The 23,299-nt window shown below is 36.1% G+C and overlaps 1 protein-coding gene across 3 annotated transcripts in view; it reads left to right on the top strand.

Annotated features, from left to right (window-relative positions):
• The window catches only part of UNC13C (unc-13 homolog C), an 860,874-nt gene that overhangs the window by 514,724 nt on the left and 322,851 nt on the right, over positions 1-23,299 (top strand). For all 3 annotated transcript variants that reach the window (XM_055537914.1, XM_055537913.1, XM_055537912.1), the window contains 3 exons: positions 9,193-9,362; positions 12,058-12,173; positions 14,273-14,436. In XM_055537914.1, the coding sequence (XP_055393889.1) occupies positions 9,193-9,362; positions 12,058-12,173; positions 14,273-14,436 (450 nt within the window). The remainder of the gene's footprint in view (positions 1-9,192; positions 9,363-12,057; positions 12,174-14,272; positions 14,437-23,299) is intronic.

Below are 23,299 nucleotides of genomic sequence, written 5' to 3'. Positions count from 1 at the left end.
CTAGTCTAGTTAAAGCCTTCTAAGTGCCAAGCATAATTCTGTGTTTTTTATATATTTAATCATGTTTAAAAGATTATTATTGATGTTCTATAATAGTTTTATAGATTGGCCTTGAAGGCCCAATGTAATCACATAAATTGCCTAAAACCATATTGCTAGTAAATGGCTCAAATGGAATTTAAATCAGGGAGATCTTTTTTTCAATTTGGTTTTGTCATTACTCCATTATGCCTATGAACATTGGCTTGAAAGTAAGATGAAAAAGACAACTTACCATATAAATCATAGACCTTGGGATATCAGAGGCTGAATAAGACAAGCACAAAGCAATGGCAACATATACTGTTCCGGCTCGTTACAGTTACATTATCTTTTGCCTTAGGTGAGTGATCATACCATTGTGATTATCTGGGTCATGGGGATCTTTTTTGTATAGTTCTCTGTATTCTTGCTACCTCTTCTTAATATCTTCTGCTTCTGTTAGGTCCATACCATTTCTGTCCTTTATTGTGCCCATCTTTGCATGAAATGTTCCCTTGGTATCTCTAATTTTCTTGGAGAGATCTCTAGTCCTTCCCATTCTATTGTTTTCCTCTCTTTCTTTGCACTGATGGCTGAGGAAGGCTTTCTTATCTCTTCTTGCTATTCTTTGGAACTCTGCATTCAAATGCTTATATCTTTCCTTTTCTCCTTTGCTTTTCGCTTCTTTTCTTTTCACAGCTATTTGTAAGGCCTCCCCAGACAGCCATTTTGCTTTTTTGCATTTCTTTTTCTTGGGGATGGTCTTGATCCCTGCCTCCTATACAATGTCAGGAACCTCTGCCCATAGTTCTTCAGACACTCTGTCTATCGGATATAATCCCTTGAATCTATTTGTCACTTCCACTGTATAATAGTAAGGGATTGGTTAAGGTCAGACCTGAATGATCTTCAGGTTTTCCCTACTTTTTCAATTTAAGTCTGAATTTGGCAATAAGGAGAAGCATCACTACGAACAAAGCTAGTGGTGGTGATGAAATTGCAGTTGAGCTATTTCAAAACCTGAAAGACGATGCTGTGAAAGTGCTGCACTCAGCATGCCAGCAAATTTGGAAAACTCAGCAGTGGCCACAGGACTGGAAAAAGTCAGTTTTCATTCCAATCCCAAAAAAGGCAATGCCAAATAATGGTCAAACTACCGCACAATTGCACTCATCTCACACGCTAGTAAAAAGTAATGCTCAAAATTCTCCAAGCCAGGCTTCAACAATATGTGAACCGTGAACTTCCAGATGTTCAAGCTGGTTTTAGAAAAGGCAGAGGAATCAGAGATCAAATTGCCAACATCCACTGGATCATTTAAAAAGCAAGAGAGTTCCAGAAAATCATCTACTTCTGCTTGATAGACTATGCCAAAGCTTTGACTGTGTGCATCACAACAAACTGTGGAAAATTCAAGAGATGGGAATACCAGAACACCTGACCTGCCTCTTGAGAAATCTGTATGCAGGTCACGAAGCAACAGTTAGAACTGGACATGGAACAACAGACTGCAAATAGGGAAAGGAGTATGCCAAAGCTGTATATTGCCACCCTGCTTATTTAACTTATATGCAGAATATTATCATGAGAAACACTGGGCTGGATTCCAGCACAAGCTGGAATCAACGTTGCTGGGAGAAATATCAGTAACCTCAGATATGCAGATGACACCACCCTTATGGCAGAAAGCGAAGAACTAAAGAGCCTCTTGATGAAAGTGAAACAGAGTGAAAAAGTTGGCTTAACATTCAGAAAACTAAGATCATGGCATCTGGTCCCATCACTTCATGGCAAATAGATGAGGAAACAATGAAAAGAGTAACAGACTTTATTTTGAGGGGCTCCAAAATCACTGTAGATAGTGATTTCAGCCATGAAATTAAAAGACGCTTGCTCCTTGGAAGAAAATTTATGACTAACCTAGACGGCATATTAAAAAGCAGAGACATTACTTTGCCAACAAAGGTCCGTCTAGTCAAAGCTTTGGTTTTTCCAGTAGTCATGTATGGATGTGAGAGTTAGACTCTAAAGAAAGCTGAGTGCCAAAGAATTGATGCTTTTGAACTGTGGTGTTGGAGAAGACTCTTGAGAGTCCCTTGGACTGCAAGATCCAACCAGTCCATCCTAAAGGAAATCAGTCCTGAATATGCATTGGAAGGACTGATGCTGAAGCTGAAACTCCAGTACTTTGGCTACCTGATACAAAGAGTTGACTCATTTGGAAAGACCCTGATGCTGGGAAAGATAGAAGGCAGGAGGAGCAGGGGATGACAGAGGATGAGATAGTTGGATGACATCACCAATTCGATGGGTATGAGTTTGAGTAAACTCTGGGAGTTGGTAATGGACAGGGAAGCCTGGCATGCTGCAGTCTATGGGGTCGCAAAGAGTCGGACACGACTGAGCCACTGAACTGAACTGACTATCTTCTGCCCTACAGATCATTGACAGGCAGTTTATCTTCGGACAAGTTAGTTTTAGAAAGCAAAATGCATGTCACTGTTTAAAGAAAAGTCAGATTTAGAAAGATAATGCTTTGAATCCAATGTCAAACATTTTTCCAAAGTGAATCTTTCTCCCAACTTCAAGCAAATGGTTAATTTTCAGCTATACAAGTAGCCACTAATTGGAATATGCACATTTGTAATAGTTAAAGAACAATAGTATGAAGAGTATGATTTCTCTGACCAATGATATTTTCTTATATTTTTGGTAAATAATTTTTTCATATCTAATTGCTCTAGGTGCTAGGGACTGGAAAAAATGTTTTTTTAGGGAATTTTCATACAGAGGTGATCTTCTATCAGGTATTGAGAGGCAGGTAGATGTTCATCAGGTAGAGGACTAGGTAAAAGACATCCTTGCCCTCGGAAACACAATGAAAAAGTGTCTGAGCTGGAAAAATGTTTGGTGAACCAAGGGAGGTGGTGAATAGAAACCACCCTTATTGCACACTATCTTATACTCACACTCATTTATGTTTCTCCTATTTTTTGAGACAGTAGTTTGATCCTTCTGTTTTCTATATATGCCATTGCTTTTTAAAAAAATTATATTTGGCATATAAATTTAAGGAACAGCAGGTTGATTTATACATGTATACTATAATATGGTTGCCATTGTAGCATTAACTAGCTCCTCTATCACATATCATGATTATCATTACTTTTTTGTCATGGTATTATTAAGATCTAGTCTCTTAGCAGATTTGATGAGTATAATATAATATCAATGTCTGTATTTATTATACTGTGCATTAGATCTTTAGGACTCATTTAGCTACTATTTTGTACTTTTAAGTATCATGTCTCCTATTTCCCCATCTTCTGGGTCCCTGGTAAGCACTATTTTGTTCTTCTCTAGTTTGTTTTCTAGATTTCACATATAAGTGGTATCATATAGACCTTCCTGTTTTCTGATTTCTCTCCCTAAGTGGTCTCTCTTTTCACAGCAAAATTGACATGAAGAATTTTTCTAAATAAGAAAATTTCTTACTTTTATTACTTTAACATAACTAATATTTTATCATCTTTAATGTCAAATAATACTTAAAACAGCTATTAAAATAAGTTTATCTGCAATATTAGTACCTGTGAAGGAAACATTAGATATAAAAAACAGAACAAAGGGCTTTGAGGTATTAATGATCCAATTGTAGGGCTTAAGGTGGGGCAGCAAAATTGGTGTATCATATCAGATTGGTGTATCTTTGTCCTTTGGTTCTTTGATCTATTACAGTACTAGAATAGATCTACAACACCCGGTTACTACATAGAAAACCATCAGAAAAACTTAAACAAAAGGGACATGTTGAGGACTGGTGGTGTTTTCTTTCTTTTTTTTTTTTTTGGTCAATTCAAATTCCCATAATTAAATGCCCTTGATAAATGTAGTGGGAAAAGTCCCTGTGTACTGGCACTGGTTTTGAACTTAGAGTTTGTCTATCTGCTCTAATACAATTGAAAGATAATAGGGTTAGGGCTCTTGATTCAATAATAAGACACCTATGCTGTGATGGAACTGGGTTACATAATTCATAATAAATCATTGACAGGAAATGTGTGCATCAAGTGTCTCTCATATTTCCATTTGGTGGTCAGAGTTTAAGGAATTAAGCTGTAACTAGAGAATTTAATTACTGTTGGAAAGGCTGCTGCTGCTTTGCCTCTGGATGGCTCTTGCAAGTTTCTGGCTGATGATTTTTTCAATCAATTCCCTGCCTTCCAGCTTGAGTTGAAAGAGATTATTTATGATTGTTAGATTTTTAAAAATACAAAATTTTGTTGATTATAACAAAAAGATAAAGACTAAAAAAATTTCACTGATCTTACCACCTATATTTTGAATATAACCTTACAGATTGTTTCAATGCATATATATGTGTATATATGTATATAAACTCACATTTATATATACATTAAATATCTATCTTATGTGTCTATTAACAAAATCTGATACAATGACATTTAAAATATTATAGAAATTTCATTACAGATTCTTGAAGAATATGATTTTAATTGCAACTTCATTTACTATTGGTTTTTTTCTTGGTATAGTTGCTGTGTGAGATTATTTTAGTTGCTTCATTATAGCTAGTTCAACTATAGATCATTTCTCATTTTTGAATGACTCTTTGCTTATATACTACTTTCATAATGACTTCCCATCAGAGGATGACTGTTTCAGCAAGAGATTGTTGTTCTATTGAAATCAGGCTTTATGAAATTCATGAGCATCTCTTTAGGCTAAATAGTCCTTCTCAGAATAGGTTGAACTTCGATAACTTGGGTTTGGGTTTTATTTTTGTTTGGTTTTTTTATTTGCTTTTTGTCTTTATTTTGCCTTAATTATAGGAGCTATGTATTTAGGCTATATCCAGGAAACTAAATCTAAAAAAAAAAAATGCAGTGACCATTTGAAAATTTGGTATAAGTAATTATAAAGAAATTAGCCTTTTGGATGGCTGCCAAAAGAATATTGGCCAAATAGTGATTGGCTGTGCAGAAATTAGGGTACCTGCAAATTGAAAACAGAAAGACAAAACAGAACATAAACACACGTAATAATCCTGAGTTCCAAAGAGTGAAATGCTTTGCTTTAACTTGGGAATGAATAAAATAACTTATTCCCATGGAAACAAAGCCATTCCTGTCTTTAATAATGAAAAAACATAAAATTGGTCATATTAACTACTCTTTAAGATGCACATTGTTTTTAGTTAAGAAAAAAGTACAATGAAAATTGTCCTAACACTGCTTACTTTATTTACCAAGAGTATGCAGCAAAATATCTTATTCTCCTCTTATAGGAAAGGCAAATCACAAGCTGTTGAACTAAAACAGGAATCTTTGTCAGCTAATTAATCAAGGTGGAAACGATCTAATAGAGTAAGATTTCATGGGAGTTATGTGTGATAGATTTTTCTCTTGTGTGTAAAATATCTTTCTGTCAGATTTTCCTAAATGAGCATACAGTTTCCCATCTAAATAATAAACCTTTGTATTTTCATAAAAGTCAAAGTTTGTGAAACACATGCTAAATAGTTAAGGAATGACATAAAACACAGCAAGTATAAAAATAGTAAGAGTTAACAAATTAAACATTTTAAACCATTGTGTATATAATCAAACAAAATGAACTTGGTAGATTTTTAAATTATTTTCCCACTGATTCAGTTAGAATTTTATTACACTTCTTATTAAGCCATGATTGTAGCTTAGTCAAAAAGAGATTTCATTCAACAAGAATTCCAGGCATTTGAGGGCTAGTATGGAGAAGGAAATAGCAATCCTCTCCAGCATTGCCTGAGATAATCTCATGGACAGAGGAGCCTGGTGGGCTACAGTCCATGGGGTCGCAAAGAGTCAGACACAACTGAGCAACCGAACAACAACAGTGGTAACTCTGTTATCCCTTCAAAGTGAAAAGCTTAATCTATGTTCCTCATTTTATCATCTTCTGTGGAAGATATTCTACATCCATGTTCCAGAGGAATAAAAGAAGAAAATAGAAGAGCCAGAGCCAGAAGACTTTTGCTTATATCTCATTGTAGAACGATGTCAAGTGGTCATCTCTAGTTTCAAGGGAGACTAGGATATTGCACAGAAGTAGGAAAGGCAAGGAGCGCTTGAAAAATTATTGGCTGAATGAACTTATGGTATCTGTCACCTTCCACCTCTTTGAGCATTCAATATTTATTCATGGAATTTCCATCTCTGTATGTACTTTAAACGTAATGAACCCATCCTCTGTCTTCCAAGGTAGGTGGTCCCCAAATTATATCCAGTTACTGGGTTAAGTATGAAGTCTAGGATCTTCGGGTAATCTCTTTATCACCTCCAGGTTTGGTTCTTTGTCATTCCTAAGTCTATAAATTAAAGATAAATCTTCTTCTTCAAACATCCCCAGTATATTAGTGTAAAGAGAAAAGAAATTAGGATAAAAGCAGCTTATCCTAAAAAAAAAAAAAAAAAAAAGTCTCATTCAGTAACAGGGAACAAGGGAAGCATATGACTGTCAGTGGTACATAGCAAATATAGAGTCTTGCTTAGCAGGTTATTCAGGACTTCTGATACTAGCAACAGAAGTCGTTACTTGGCTAGCCAATCTGGCAGGCCTTAGCACTTCTTGGTGAATTTCTTTTATATATTTTCTCCAAGTCCTTGGTTCTACATCTGGGGGGGCCTCGCTTGACCAATGGGCCAATGCCTGCATTCTACACAGAAGCTGTGTAAAATGAAAGTAAATGAAAGAGGGCTCTAAAAAGAATTAAAGGGCATTGTGTATCTACGAAACCATAAATTGGGACCATCCTAGGAAATCCAGGTTTATGGTCTTCCTAGCTGGCACCCCACTCCAGTACTCTTGCCTGGAAAATCCCATGGATGGAGGAGCCTGGTAGGCTGCAATCCATGGGGTCGCTAAGAGTCGGATACGACTGAGCGACTTCACTTTCACTTTTCACTTTCATGCATTGGAGAAGGAAATGGCAACCCACTCCAGTGCTCTTGCTTGGAGAATCCCAGGGACGGGGGAGCTTGGTGGGCTGCCATCTATGGGGTCGCACAGAGTCGGACATGACTGAAGTGACTTAGCAGCAGCAGTAGCAGTAGCTGGGAAGAGGTTCTACGTGGAGTCCACTTTCTACTGCTGTGAGTTCAAGGACCCAGAAATTACTTTAAATAAAGCCTGTAGCAACCCCGGGGCACATTTAAAAATACCATACCCGGGAAGTTTTATCAGACTTCCAGGAGGTGAGCTTCAAGACAATTTTTAAGTAACCACATACCCCTGGAAAATTTACCTCATTATCACTGGCTCCTTTGTTCTGACCAATTCCTTTCTCTTAACCTAATGGCTGCTGCCTCTACCCCTATAACACTGTATGCCAGGGTGCAGCACCATTAATCTGATCTTTGCCATTAAGTTCCCTTTCATTGTCACTTAGAGACTTCCTAAAGAAAGGTGTTTGAAATATCCTGGGGTAACAGTTTTATCTATTTTTGAAGTTCCACTCAGAAACCTCTGCTTGTATGCATACATTTTGTATACAGAAGCAGCTGGCAGTCCTCAACCCTGTGTAGTTCCAAATTGTGATATTCTCAGTTGTGTGGGACACAAGCAGAGTGACCTCTTTTGGAATAGCTGTGTTCCCTTGCATCTCTGCTTAGAGCAGTCAAGCTATAGTTTGAGTGCATCTCTATCTACCGCAGTACATTTTTGAAAGCAGCAAGACTTAATGAGCATATTCCAATATTCTGAATTTTACTCATGCCATTCACACTAATAAAAAAGCTTGAGTTGGTATGTAGCCATGATTCCAAAGTATAGCAAGCAACAGTTTGACCAGCTGTTTCGCTATTGCACTCCAAAATTCAGTGGCTTTGAAGCCTGAGGTAATTAATGCTTGCCCTCATCATCTCCTCCACAAAGTCAATTCCACATTTTAAGTTCTATTATTGTAGCTCTCTTCTCTCTTTAAAAGCTATTAAATTAATCATTATTGTTCATTGCAGCCAACAGAGCCCACTCTAGATTATGCAGAAAAAAAAATTATTTCATAGACTCAGATTGCTCACGAATTTTTAGAGAGGCCAGAGGCCAGCCTCTAAATCAACTGTGCAAAAGCAATGTCCAATTATATCATGAGGCTTCTTTGCAAAACACACACACACACACTTGCCACTATTGATCAATTATTTGTCCCTCGGTACTGAATACCAGAGACTCGATGACAAACTGCTAAAGACCACCACCCCTGTTGCCAAAAGAATTAAGCACCACACAATACAACCACTGCCTCACTTTCCTCAATTTGAGTTCAGGTATTGATTGAATGCAGGTTAAACATCTGGACCATAACTACAAAGGAATCTAAGAATGGGATTTATCAAGCTTAAGTTTTGAGAAGATGAGGAACATAAGGAGAAATATAGCCAAAATAGAAGGAGAATTTTTAGAGATGTTGGGCATCCATAGGTCATGACTTGATTTAACAATGTCTTATATGCTTAACTGAGATTTTTAACTTATTAGGCAGACTATGTAATGTCCACTTTCTCAACACCCATTGCAATTAAATTAGCTTTATGATACATGGCTTCCCTGGTGGTTCAGAGGGTAAAAGCATCTACCTGCAATGCGGGAAACCTAGGTTTGATCCCTGGGTCGGAAAGATCCCCTGGAGAAGGAAATGGCAACCCACTCAAGTACTCTTGCCTGGAAAATCCCATGGATGGAGGAGCCTGATAGGCTACAGTCCATGGGGTCTCAGAGAGACTGACATGACTGAGTGACTTCACTTTCAGTCATGATACATAATTTTCTGAGCATGGACATGTTGCCATAGATAACTGTTGCAAATAGGAAATATATCATAGACGAAGCACCCCACAGATTTCTGACCCATATCCAGTTATATGTATTTCAGTTAAAAGACATGGAATGGGGCAGGATTTTCTCTTATTAACATTACTTAACAATTGCAGCCGTTTTTTCAATATCTCTGATACCTGCAACATCCCATAGATGGAATGGTCCATGGGAAATCTTATTTACTATGCAATGTGGTATGCCTTTCTGGATTAGATAAGATTTAAAACAAATTGCTAACATCAAATGACATTTAGAGAAGTTAGCAATGGTTATTAACTTGTCCACATCTGTTTTCAGTGAGTGCCATAACTCCACAGATCGAATCAAAGTCAGAGTGTGGGATGAAGATGATGACATCAAATCCAGAGTGAAGCAACATTTCAAAAAGGAGTCAGATGATTTTCTGGGACAAACAATTGTAGAAGTGAGGACCCTGAGTGGAGAAATGGATGTCTGGTACAATTTAGGTGGCTATCTTTATGTCTACTTGAAACATGTTAAATAAAATACCAGAATATCTGTGACAGGTATTATATTCCCATATTGGTAAAAGTAACTAATGTTTTTCTAGAACATTTACTTGGCCTTTAGGCAGGTAAGTTTCATTAGGAAATAAGGTGATAATTATTTAAACTCAATATTATTGAAAGATACTGGCAAATTTGAGATGAAAAAATTCTTTCAAGGAGTCAAATGGGTGTCTTTTAGAAAAATATTATTCCATTCTGAATTTTTAATTCATAAAGTATAGCTTCAAAAAACTTTGCCAAATGTATAGAAAACAAACAACCTGTGACTTAATAATGTCTGACTTATTTATTTCCTTTTAGTCCCTTAATGAATTTTGGCAATAAACAAAAGTATATTTTAGATATCTTTCAAAGATGATATAAGCGTAGGCTTTAGTAATGCAAAGCTGGTTACCCATATGCTTGTTCTGATGATGAAGATATGAGAATGTTTAACTGGTATAATTTTAAAATGGAATTTTATTATTGTACCAAGAATTAAATAAAGATAAGTTTTAATTTGACTTTTCCCACAATTGAATAATAACCTAGAATCCCTAGTGCTGACTTAAATAACAGTAAAAAGATATGGATCACCTCATTTTCTGTAAAGGATATCATCTAAAAATATACCTATCATATTATTGGAAAGGTTTTAATTACATTTTTAAGATATGGTGGTGAATCTAAGAAAAGTTTACATACTTCCAGGATTATGAAATGTTTGATTTTAGGATACCTACTTAGTTTAGCAAATTAAGGAGTGCTTTTCACTTTTTAGAACCTGCGTACTTCAAGTAATACAGCATTTTGCAAAGTAAAGGAATGAGGTTACAGAATTAATGGCCATCTGAGTTAAGGAGAGATATATAACTGAACACAAATGATTCAAGCTAGACTAAAAACTCATTATCAAAAATATTTTATTTTGAAGAAATCTCTCTTAAAACTAATGCTTCTCCATTATTGGCATAGAGTTTTTGCTTCACTTATAATGATAATCCTCCTGTATCTTGTTTATACTATTAAATAACTTTATACATGAAAACAGATGTTAGGAAAGGGTAAATTTCAGACAATTAACTCTGCACAATTCTCACCAGTTGTGTTTTAATTAAAGAGCAATTTAATTGACTATACATGCACTTTTGTTTTCCTGTGATAAATTAGCATGTGGTTGAATTGAGTTATAATTCAGAAGAGACATTCCTCAAATTATTCTTTTGACAAAATGTACAAGGGTATAGTCAGTTTGCAAAAGAATTTGAGTATGCTTCTAATAAAATCAGCCACCCAGCTCTATTGCAGAAACTGTCCTTCAGTGTATGGAGAGAAAAACACAGTGCAGCCCACCATGGATGCCTATGCCTGCTCATCCTCAATTCACACTTTTGTGCAGTCATTACTGATGTTTAACCTTTAGAGGTAAAACAGGTTTTAGCTTTGTATAAAATCCATAATGGGTTCAATCCCCATTAGGAACTTATTTTCATTATTTGTACAGTGTTACTCCTTCCTCAACACTCAGAATTCATTTCACCATGCAGAGAAGGAGTTAGCCAAAAGTTCTGGGTATCCAAGCAGAGCCTGTGTCCCATGAATCCATTGTGATGATGGTACTTAAAATGTTCCCTGTGATCCTGGGGAAAGGTCTGTGACAAAGAGATCTGAAGACCTAACTTTCTCTCGGCTGCAGCAGACAACTTAAGCATTTGTTGAGAATCAACTCTCTCCTAGCCAGTAGGAGAAACTCTCATAAGCCCAGCATTAAGAGAAGACTCTCAGCAACAGTGACTATTAACTGTTAACCATGAAAAATCAGCAGACATTCCACAAGAGGAAAGTAGACTTCATGATTTAACTGTATCTTATTTGGCTAGAAATATAGTAATGCTTAGAAAGAGGGGCAATTAAAGAAGTCTTCACCGCTGACTTGGTGTGGCTCTCCCTTTTCATCTTTGGTTTTTCAGATGGATCAGCTTCCTTCTTTATGCGTTTCATCAGGGAAGCAGGTATCAGTCATAGGTCTCCTACCTACATTCACCCTAGAAATTTTGTGGCTATGTTTATCTTTTTCCCAAAGCTATCCCTAAGTTCATATTAGATGCATATATACAAATATATTACACACACGTTATTTGAATTGACTACATATTGACTCCATTCAAACAAAGAAAGAATCTAACACTTATAGGTAAACACAGGTTGTAGACCATAGGTCTTCATGAATCACTGACAGAAAACTATTAACGGATGTTTTTGTTAGAGCTTTGACTCATCTTTTTCAAGGACAGAAAGAATGGGACTTTTTGATAAAGTACTCTCCTGGTTAATTTTATCTTTTAGTTATTTTGCTTTTAATTGCCCAAATAATTAATTTTTATCATCTTAACTGATCTAGTACATGGAAATTTGTATCAGAATGGTAGAATCGTCTGATTAAGCTTTTTTATTTGATATCACATTTTGACAATCTCAATGACATATAGGTGCATTACTTTAAATTGTATTTAGCAGAATCATTATTGTTAATCAAGCCTGATCTTAAAAAATTACTTTTAGCAATATAAGCCTTTTTTTAAGCTTTTGAGATCTTGTATAAGAAAAATGATATTGTCAAAAGTTACTGACCAATTACTTTCTGCTTTATCAGAGAAACGGACAGATAAATCAGCTGTGTCTGGGGCCATTCGACTGAAAATTAATGTGGAAATAAAAGGAGAGGAGAAAGTTGCTCCATATCATATACAATATACATGTCTACATGAGGTAAGTAACTTGAATTATATTAATAATAAGACCTAGAAAAAATTGCATTGATTAGAGATAATGCAACAAAATATTTGTTTTAAAAGTAGAATTGAATTAGGTTTGTGAAATTGTCCCTTAAGTTCTTATTCTTTACAACAGCAAGTGATGTGTTAGGGTATCACATAGGCTTTATATTGCCCCCTGAGGAGAGGGCTGGTTGTCTTAGACTGAGGTTTAGAACAAGCATCTGAGGCAAGTTTTAATAAACAAGGCAATGAGATGAAAATGAACAACTAGAGCAAATTACCATCCTTCCAGGGAGGAAGAAGTTGGTTAGAAAGCATTCAATGAAGAAATAAGTCATGATATTGTGGAAACATTAAATCTATAGTATCACTACTTTAATAATGGAGGAGAAGATCCAAATCATGCTAATTTTTGAGAACTCTGAGTTAGTGCTCAGGTTTTGTTGAAGATTTAATTAGGACTATTGTCTATTAAATATGAAAAATCTGATGTTGTAGAAATGTCTTTGGGAAGCCAATGTAATTAGCAGTAAATTTGTCTCTCTTTTTCTGAGTATAACAGAGGGCTTTATACATACTGAACCCTCCACCATTCTAACTACCCTTTCCACAAACATATCTGGGTAGCAAGTATCAGAATGTAGGTTTGCACCCATGAATAGTAGAGAATATACTACGCAAAAAGAGGAGCTTGGTTGGCTTAGAAAGAAGTAGAGACCACTCAGACTGAATCAAAAGGGCAGACACGCTACTTCCCTTTTGTGCCTCAGTGTCCATGCACAGACAAGTAATCTTGGGCTTCTACTGGATGCTTTGCAACTGAAAGCTTAGTTTGACATGTCACCGGAGCTTTTCCATGATGCAAGCGACACATCCCATGTATCAAAAAATATGTGGTGAAGCTGAGGACTATACCTTTCCCCCTGTTCAAAGAGGTACAGACAAAGTGCCTTCCTAAGAAACAGATAGCTGGGAGAATCATTGCTGTTTGCACATGATTTTTCCTAAGTATATCTATGAAAATGTATATGTAATTATTTGCATCTCCCTTTCACTAAAGAAGGAAACAAGGAACAGTTTTTAAGTCATTTACACATTCCACAGTAATTAGAGATAGAACCAAGACTTAATCTCCTGAGTACAGACTAACCAGTGATAATCCATTAAGGAAGGTCGTTCACCAAATGCAGTGCTCTGTGACAACCTAGGGGAGTGGGATGGGGTGGGCGGTGGAGGGAAGCTCAAGAGGGAGGGGACATTTGTATACCTATGGCTGATTCATTTGATGTATGACAGAAACCAACACGATATTGTAAAGTAAACATCCTTTAATTAAAAATAAAATTATAAAAAAAAGGAAAAGTGGTTCAGTTTTTAGACCAATAGCAATAAATCTCTTGAACTGGCAGGATAGGGAGCCAACTCTGGCCATAAAATGCGGGCAGAGATTTGGAATGACAGGAATAGCATCATGCTTTGCTTTTCAGAGTCTCTTCTGTGGGTCCAAGAACCCAAAAGAACTGAAATCCAGTTCAGAAAGGGTCCTTAAATAACCCATGCTGCAGCAGTTTCTAAACTTCTTAGAAGCAAAAAGGAATTGTATGTAGTAATTTTTTTTTCATTACAAAATTGTAAAAATATTTATTTTCAGCCTGAATTCATTGTCATGACTTGTACCATTTTGCAGCCGAAGTGCTTTAGTTTTATTTGCATATCTAGATTTTGTATTAACATAGTCAAAACACATTATTCATCCAGAGCTTTTTAATTTATTCAGAGCCCATGAATACAAAATCTGTGCTAGCATGTAGAAATATTTACTGGCAAAACCATTTACTTCCTTCTAAAATGATACACTATATCTGAAACATTTAAATCATTGATTCTGTATAGACCTAGACAGAAATAAAATCAGAATTTGCATTAAAATGAGATTCAGTAAAATGAAAATTTGAGATATTGCTATTGTTTATAGATTCTGATGAAACATTAGATGCAATTACAATATAAGTATAATTTACTGAAAGTTACAGTTAAATATGTCAGGCCTAGTTTGAGGAAACTGAACATTTGAAAAACACTTACTTTTAGAATTTGTTCCATTACTTGACTGAAGTGAAAGCTAATGGTGGAGTGAAAATCCCAGAGGTCAAAGGGGATGAAGCCTGGAAAGTTTTCTTTGATGACGCCTCTCAAGAAATAGTCGATGAATTTGCCATGCGTTATGGGATTGAATCCATTTATCAAGCTATGACGTAAGTACTACAGAATCTTTGCATGTTCAAAAATCTCTGTTGAAATCCAAAGGGGAACTCTTTCTTCAGATCAAATGAATTTTTAATTTTATAGATAATTACAGTTTGGATGTAGTTTATTAGATGCTGGCTACCCTCTCTGTTGCAGCTATGAAGTATTAAGGATTGGTAACTACCATCATCTTCTCAATTCTTATTCCATTTCCATGTGCTGTTCCTTGACTAAATTAGCAGCATCCCATGTGCTGTTCCTTGACTAAATTAGCAGCATCTGGGAACTTAGAAATGTAAATTTTCTACCCTACTTCATATCTTCTGAATCAGAAACTCTGAAGATTTTAATATGCCCACCAAGTGGTTCTCATGTACTCTAAAGTTTGAGAACCATAGCCTTATTTGATATTTGAGAAAACTAGAGCCTGATGATTAAAATGTGTTGTCCAAAGTTACAAAGCTGTTTAACATCACAAACACTTCTAGAGTCATTATGGTGTCTTAACCCTAACTTTAGACTGTATCCTTCTTCCCTATATTTATTTTGTTTCTGCTAATTTTGTTAACCCAAACACTACAGTAAATACGTCCCTTTAAAAGTGATCCATACAGACACACACCCTTTAAGGAGTTTCAGTAACAAAATTGAATTATTGCTTGTCTAGAGTTAATCTTTTGAAACCTAGTCTGAGTTTATAAGTGCATTTTGTTCAGATATAAACCATATATAATATGTAAACTATATATATATATATATATATATATGTATGTATGTGTGTATGTATGTATACATAGGGCTTCGGTAAATATCCCGTAATGCAGGAGTCACAGGAGACATGGGTTCATTTCCTGGGTCGGGAAGATCCCCTGGAGGAAGGCACAGAAACCGCTTCAGTATTCTTGCCTGGAGAATTCTGTGGACAGAGGGCCTGGGTGGGCTCAGTCCACTGGGTCGCAAAGAGTCAGACATGACTGAAGTGACTTAGCATGAGCATAAGTCTGTATGTATATGTATATGTCTGTATACACACATACATATATAAAAGGACTGTTCTTTCATATTAAATCTTCAAGGTTTATTGCTCATAGAATTTAATGAACAGTCATATTTTTAGACCATCATATAAGAATGATTTTTTAAAACTTTCTGATAGTGTATGCTTTTTCAGTTTACAGAATGTCCTAGTGCTAAATTTCAAAAGCTTATAGATTTTTAGGCATGAAAAGTACTTAGGGGTCAACCGGTTGAATCTCTCTCTGAATCAGGAAACTCTTTTTGCATCCCTTACTGGTTGTCATCATTTCTTTGTTTGCTCACCTGCAGTGATAGGGAACTCAATTCTTTTTTTCTTTTATTTGAAGTATAGTTGATTTACAATGTTATGCTAATTTTTACTCTCTGGCAAAGTTTTTTTTTTTTTTCATCCAGTCAATAATACACATGTAAACATTTTAAAAATATTACTTTCCAGTACGGTTTATCCAAAAAGATTGGATATAGTTCCCTGTGCTACACAGTAGGACCTTGTTGTTTATCCATTCTAACTATAATAGTTTATTTCTACTAACCCAAATTCCCAGTTCATCCCTCTCCCTCCCTCCTTTGGTAATTACAAGTCTGTTCTCTATGAGAATGTGTTTCTGTTTGGTAGATAGGTTCATTTGTGCCATATTTTAGACTCAAAATATAAGTGATATCATATGGTATTTGTCTTTTTCTTTGTGACTTCACTTAGGATGATCATCTCTAGTTGCATCCGTGTTGCTGCATATGGCATTATTTCATTCTTTTTTAGTATTCCATTGTATATATGTACCACATATTCTTTATCCATTCTTCTGTTGATGGACATTTCAGTTGTTTTCATGTCTTAGCTATTGTAAATATTACTGCTATAAACATAGGGATCCTTTGTGCATTGTAGTTTTGTCTGGGTATATGCCTGGGTGTAGAACTGCTGGATCATATGGTAACTTATAACTTTAATTTTCTGAAGAACCTCTATACTGTTTCTTATAGTGACTGTACCAACTTATATGCCCACCAACAGTGTAGGCGGGTTCCCTTTTCTCCATGCTCTCTCCAACATTTGTTATCTGTAAATCTTAATGCTGGCTATTCTGAATGGTGTGAAATGGTACTTCATTGTAGTTTTGATTTTCATTTCTCTAATAATTAGTAATTTTGAGCATCTTTTCATGTGCCTAATAGCTATTTGTATGTCTTCTTTGGAGAAATGTCTATTAAGGTCTTTTGCCCATTTTTCCATTGGGTTTTCTTTTTTGTTGTTATGTTGTATGAGCTATGTACAGTATCAGTTGTATATTTTGTAGATTAAGCCCTTGTTGCTTGCATCATTTGCAAATATTTTCTTCCATTCCGTAGGTTGTCTTTTCATGTTTTTGTATGATCTCCTTTCCTGCATGAAAGCTTGTAAGTTTAATTAGGTCCCATTCATTTATTTTTGTTTTTATTGCTATTGCCTTGGGAGACTGACCCAATAAAACATGGTACAGTTTATCTCAGAGAATGTTTTGCATGTGCTCTCCTCTAGGAGTTTTTTGGTGTCATGTCTTCTGTTTGCCTATAAGCCATTTTGAGTTTATTTTTGAGCATGGTGTGAGGGTGTGTTCTAACTTCATTGATTTACATGCAGCTGTTCAACTTCCCCAGCACCACTTGATGTAGAGACTGTCTTTTTCCCATTTTATATTTTTTCGTCCTTTGTTGAAAGTAAATTGAACATATGTGTGTGTTTATTTATTTCTGGGCTTTCTCCCCATTGATCCATATGTCTGTTTTTGTACTAATACCAAACTGTTTTGATTTGATTACTGTGGCTTAGTAGCACTGTCTGAAGTCTAGAAGAGTTATGCCTCTTTTTTTTTTTTTTTTTTTTAAATTAGGACTGCTTTGGAAATTCTGGGTCTCTTATACTTCCGTATACATTTTTGAGTAATTTATTCCAGTTCTGTGAAAAATATCATGGGTATTTTGATAGTGATGGCATTAATCTGTAGATTGCTTTGGGTGGTATTGCCATTTTAACAGTATTAATTCTTTCAATCCAAGATCAAGGGATATATTTCCATTTCTTTGAATCCTCTTTTTTTCCCTCTTTAATAATGTTTTAATGTTCTCAGCTTATAAGTCTTTCACCTCCATGGTCATGTTTATTCCTAGGTATTTTATTTTTGGGTGCAATTTTCAAAGGGATTTTTTTTACATTCCCTTTCTCATATTTCCTTGTTAGTGTAAAGAAATGCAACTGATTTCTGAATGTTTATCTTGTGTAGTACTACTCTGTGGAATTCATTTATTAGATCTGGTAGTTGTTGTGTGCAGTCCTTGGGTTTTCTGTATATAGTATCATGTTATCTGAATATAGTGACAATTTTACCTCTTCCCTTGCAACCTGGTTACATTTTATTTATGTTTCTTGCCTGATTTCTGTGACTAGGGCTTTCAATATTATGTTGAATAGAAGAGGTGAGTGTGGGTATCCTTGGCCTGTTCCAGATTTTAGCATGAAGGTTTTCAACTTTTCACTATTGAGTGTTATATTGGCTGTGGGTTTGTCATAAATGGCTTTTATTATGTTGAGATATGTTCCCTCTACACCCACTTTGGTAAGAGTTTTTATCGTGAATGGATGCTGAATTTTGTCACTTTTTTTTTCTGTATCTATTGAGATGATCATGTGGGTTTTGACTTTTGCTTTTTAATGTGATATATTACATTGATGTGTACATGTTGACTCATTCTTGTGAACCTGGGATAGTCATGGTGTATGATCTTTTTTGTGTGTTGAATTTGGTTTGCTGATTTTTGTTTTTGTTTTTGACAATTTTCATGTATATAGTCATCAGAGATATTGGCCTGGAATTTTATTTTCTGGTGGTATCTTTGTCTGGTTTTGGGATCAGCATGATGGGGGGCTTCATAGGATTCTTTGAGAGTATTCCCTTCTTTTCAACATTTTGTAAGAGGTTTAGAAGGATCAGTATAAGTTCTTTGTATGCTTGGTAGAATTCTCATAAGCCATCTGGTCCTGGACTTTTGTTTGTAGAAAGTTTTTTTGTTTTTACAGATTCTATTTTATTTTTAATGATTGGTCTGTTCAGATGATCTGTTTCTTTTGATTCAGTTTTGGTGAGCTGTATGTTTCTTGAAAGTTGTCCATTTCTTCTAGGTTGTCAGATTTGTTTGCATGTAATTGTTCATAGTATTCTCTTAGGATATTTTGTATTTCTTCAGTATTGATTGAGTTTTCTTCTTTTTTGTTTCTTACTTTCTTTATTTTGATTCTCTCTCTTGCCTTCCTGGTGAGCCTGGCCAGAGATTTGTTAATTTTGTTTATTGTTTCTAAGAACCAGCTCTTGGTTTTATTGATTTTTTTTCTGTTTTTTTTTTTTTTTAATCTCTATATTTTATTTATTTCCTCCCTGATTATTTCCTTTCTTCTGCTGACTTTAGGTTTTATTTCTTCTTCTTTTTCTAATTCTTTTAGGTGGTATGTAGGTAGGTTAGGTTGTTTATTTGAGATTTTTCTTGTTTTTTTTTTGAGGAAGGCCTATATTGCTATGGACTTCCATGTAAGTTCTGCTTTTGCTGCATCCTGGATTTTGCATGGTTGAATTTTCATTGTTATCTGTGTCAAGGTATTTTTTAATTTCCTCATTGACCCATTGGTTTTTCAGCAGCATATTGTTTCAGTTCAGTTCAGTTCAGTTGCTCAGTCGTGTCCGACTCTTTGTGACCCCATGAATCGTAGCACACCAGGACACCAGGCCTCCCTGTCCATCACCAACTCCCAGAGTTCACTCAAACTCACGTCCATCGAGTCGGTGATGCCATCCAGCTGTCTCATCCTTTGTCATCTCCTTCTCCTCCTGCCCCCAATCCTTCCAGCATCAGAGTCTTTTCCAATGAGTCAACTCTTTACATGAGGTGGCCAAAGTACTGGAGTTTCAGCTTTAGCATCATTCCTTCCAAAGAACACCCAGGACTGATCTCCTTTAGGATGGACTGGTTGGATCTCCTTGCAGTCCAGGGGACTCTCAGGAGTCTTCTCCAACACCACAGTTCAAAAGCATCAATTCTCCGGCACTCAGCTTTCTTCACAGTCCAACTCTCACATCCATACATGACCACTGGAAAAACTGTAGCCTTGACTAGACGGACCTTTGTTGGCAAAGTAATGTCTCTGCTTTTGAATATGCTATCTAGGTTGGTCATAACTTTCCTTCCAAGGAGTAAGCATCTTTTAATTTCATGGCTGCAATCACCATCTGCAGTGATTTTGGAGCCCCCCAAAATAAAGTCTGACACTGTTTCCACTGTTTCCCCATCTATTTCCCATGAAGTGATGGGACCAGATGCCATGATCTTCGTTTTCTGAATGTTGAGCTTTAAGCCAACTTTTTCACTCTCCACTTTCACTTTCATCAAGAGGCTTTTTAGTTCCTCTTCACTTTCTGCCATAAGGGTGGTGTCATCTGCGTATCTGAGGTTATTGATATTTCTCCTGGCAATCTTGATTCCAGCTTGTGCTTCTTCCAGCCCAGCGTTTCTCATGATGTACTCTGCATATAAGTTAAATAAGCAGGGTGACAATATACACCCTTGACGTACTCCTTTTCCTATTTGTTTTAGTCTCCACGTAATCTTTTTTTTCTCATTTCTTTTCCTATGGTTGATTTCTAGTTTCATGCTGTTGTGGTCAGAGAATATTCTTGAAACAGTGTCTGTACTCTTAAATTTATTGAGGTTAGTTTTATGCCCTAGTAATGCAGTCAGTCCTAGAGAATGTTCTATGTACAGTTGGAAAGAGTATATGTTCTGTTTTATTTTGTTTTTGATGTAATGTCCTGAAAATGCCAAGTCTAACTGTTGTATCACTTAAAATTTCCATTGCCTTATTGATTTTCTGCCTAGAAGATCTGTCCATAGGTGTGAGTGGGGTGTTAAAAGTCTTCTACTATTATTGTATTTCCATCAATTTCTCCCTTTATGTCAGTTAGTATTTGTTTTATGTATTTGAGTTTTATGTATTTGTTTTATGTATTGAGCTCCTATATTAGGTGTAAATATATTGACAATGTAAAATCTTCTTATATTGATCCTTTAATCCACGATATAGTGTTCTCCTTTATCTTTTTTTATGGCCTTTGTTTTAAAGTCTATTTTGTCTGAAATGAGTATTGCAGTGGCTGCTTTCTTGTCATTTCTATTTGCATGAAATACCTTTTTCCATCCTCTTACTTCCAGTCTATGTATGTCTTTGCCTTGAGATCCATCTCTTATAAATAGCATATTGTATGCTCTTGGTTATTTTCTTTTCTTTTTCATCCAGTCTATATCTTTATCTTTTGATTGGAGCTTTCAGTCCATTTACATTTAAGATAATTATTGATACATCTGTATTTATTGCCATTTCCAGTTGATTGTGTTTCTTTTCTGTTTCTTTTTCTTTTTGTGGTTTGGTGATTTCCTTTTACTTTATGCTTTTGTTCTTTTATTTTTGGTTTTTGAATCTTTTGTGTAGTTTTGATTTGTTGCCCTATTTTATAAGTATGTTAACGCCTTCCTGTAGCTTCCTTGGTGGCTCAGACAGTGAAGAATCTGCAGGAGACATGAGTTCAAACCCTTTCCTGAGCTACCCAGGTGGCACTATGGTAGAGACTCCACTGCCAAATGCAGGAGACATAGGGGGCATGATCTTCCTGACCCAGGAAGGAAGGAAATGACAACCCACTCCAGTATTCTTGCCTGAAAAATCCCATGGACAGAGGAGTCTGGTGGGCTACTGTACATGGGTTGCAAAGAGTCGAACGCAATGGAGCACAAGCATGCAGCCCCTTCCTATAACTGTTTGGTTTAGACTGATAGTCATATAGCAGGCTCACATTCTAAAAAAAAAAAAGAATTTACACATTCTGAAAAAAGAATCTACTTTTTCTCATTTTATTTCTCTCCTTCTACACATTTTATGATTTTGATGTTCTTTTTTACTTCTTAATGTTTATCCTTTTGCTGTTCCTTGTTTTCACAATTGTTTTGGTTTTTCTTTTTTTTCCTCCCCTTAAATCTGGGTATTGGCTAATTTAAGTGACTCAATTTCTATTTATAAATTCCTCCATCCTATGCCTTCTTGCTAATTTTCTACATAGAGAAGACTTTTCAGTATTTCTTTTAGGGTAGGTTTATTAATAGTATTTCTGTGTTCTCTTAGTTTTTGCTTGTCTGAGAAATTATTTTCTCTCCTATTTTAAATGATAATCGTGCTGGGTATAGTATTCTAGGTGGAAGATTTTTTTCCTTTCAGGACTTTGAATATATTTTGTCAATCCCTGCTTCCCTGGTGGCTCAGAGGTTAAAGCATCTGCCTGTAATGCAGGAGACCTGGGTTCCATCCCTGGGTTGGGAAGATTCCCTGGAGAAGGAAATGGCAACCCACTCCAGTATTCTTGCCTGGAGAATCCCATGGATGGAGAAGCCTGGTGGGCTACAGTCCATGGGGTCTCAAAGAGTCGGACACGACTGAGCAACTTCACTTTCACTTTCTAGCCTGCAGAGTTTCTGTAGAGAAATCAGCTGATAGTCTTATGGGGGTTCCCTTGTTAATTAACACTCTGTTTTTCTCTTGCTGCCTTTAGAATACTCTTTTCATCTTTAACTTTGCCCTTTTTCTTATAATATAGTTTGATACAGGGTTATTTGGGTTAATTTTGTTTGGGTTAATTTTGTTTAGGACTTTCTATGCTTTCTATACCTGGATATTTGTTTCCTTCTTTAGGTTGGGAAGTTTTCAACCTTAATTACTTCAAATACCTTTTACTTCCTTTTTCTCTTTCTTCTTCTGGAATCCCTATTATGTATAAATTGGCATGCTTTATATTACCCCACTGATTTCTTAAATTGCTTTCATTTTATTTTTTATATGGTTTTCTGTCTTCTGCTTTGATTGACTAATTTCCATTATTCTGTCTTCCATATCACTATTCTTTTTTCTACATTATTCATTTTGCTATTCATTACCTTTAGCTCAATTTTTATCTTGGCAAATGAATTTTCTAATTTTTCTTGGCTCCTCCTTATAGTTTCTAATTACTTTTTTATAGCAATCTGCATTTCTGTCAATAACCTTTCTTAATTCCTTCAGTATTTTCATTACTTGCTTTTTGAACTCTGTGTCTATTAGGTTGAAGAAGTCTGTTTCATTGTTTGCCCCTTCAGAGGAATTCTTGTGGTCTTTTAACTGGAAGTGGTTCTTCTACTTCTTCATTTTGCTTATATTTCTCCTACTCTGTGAGTTTAAGGGAAACAATTATCTACTGTAGTTTTGGATGACAATTTATATGTGGAAAGATTACTGTTTTGCTTGTATGGATTTAATTGTTTTTGGCATGGGTTCTGTTTTGGTTTGGATGCTTTCTGTCTCTTTCTTCAGTGTGTGCTGGCCATTATCCCATTGATAAAGAGTGGGCAGGTTCATGGCCTGCATGTACTCCTGGGAAGGTGGAGAGAGTGGTTGGAACCCAGCACCAGTACCTGCCTCTGGAGTCTGAAATGCCAGTGGTGGCTGTGCTTGACCCTGGAGCTCATGCAGGTGGTGCCCTGCCACCTAAGAGTGCTCACCCAGAAAAGGAAGCTCCTATGTTTGTGCACCTCCGAACAATGGTGCCTTGCCTGTCTGGTGGGCTCGGGCTTCTTCTGGCATGCCACTCCCTTGGTTGTGGTACACCATACCCTAGCCCCTTCAGGCTGTCTCCACACAACCAATCCCTGTCTTCTTCTAGGGTCTGACCTCCAATTCTTAAGCCTCAGCAGCCAGCCCGCACCCATCCCAGCAGATGAGCATCTCAG

This window comes from Bubalus kerabau, chromosome 10 (genome assembly GCF_029407905.1).
Source record: "Bubalus kerabau isolate K-KA32 ecotype Philippines breed swamp buffalo chromosome 10, PCC_UOA_SB_1v2, whole genome shotgun sequence".
Taxonomy (NCBI): domain Eukaryota; kingdom Metazoa; phylum Chordata; class Mammalia; order Artiodactyla; family Bovidae; genus Bubalus; species Bubalus kerabau.
This window is presented reverse-complemented; position numbering and strand designations above follow the sequence as displayed.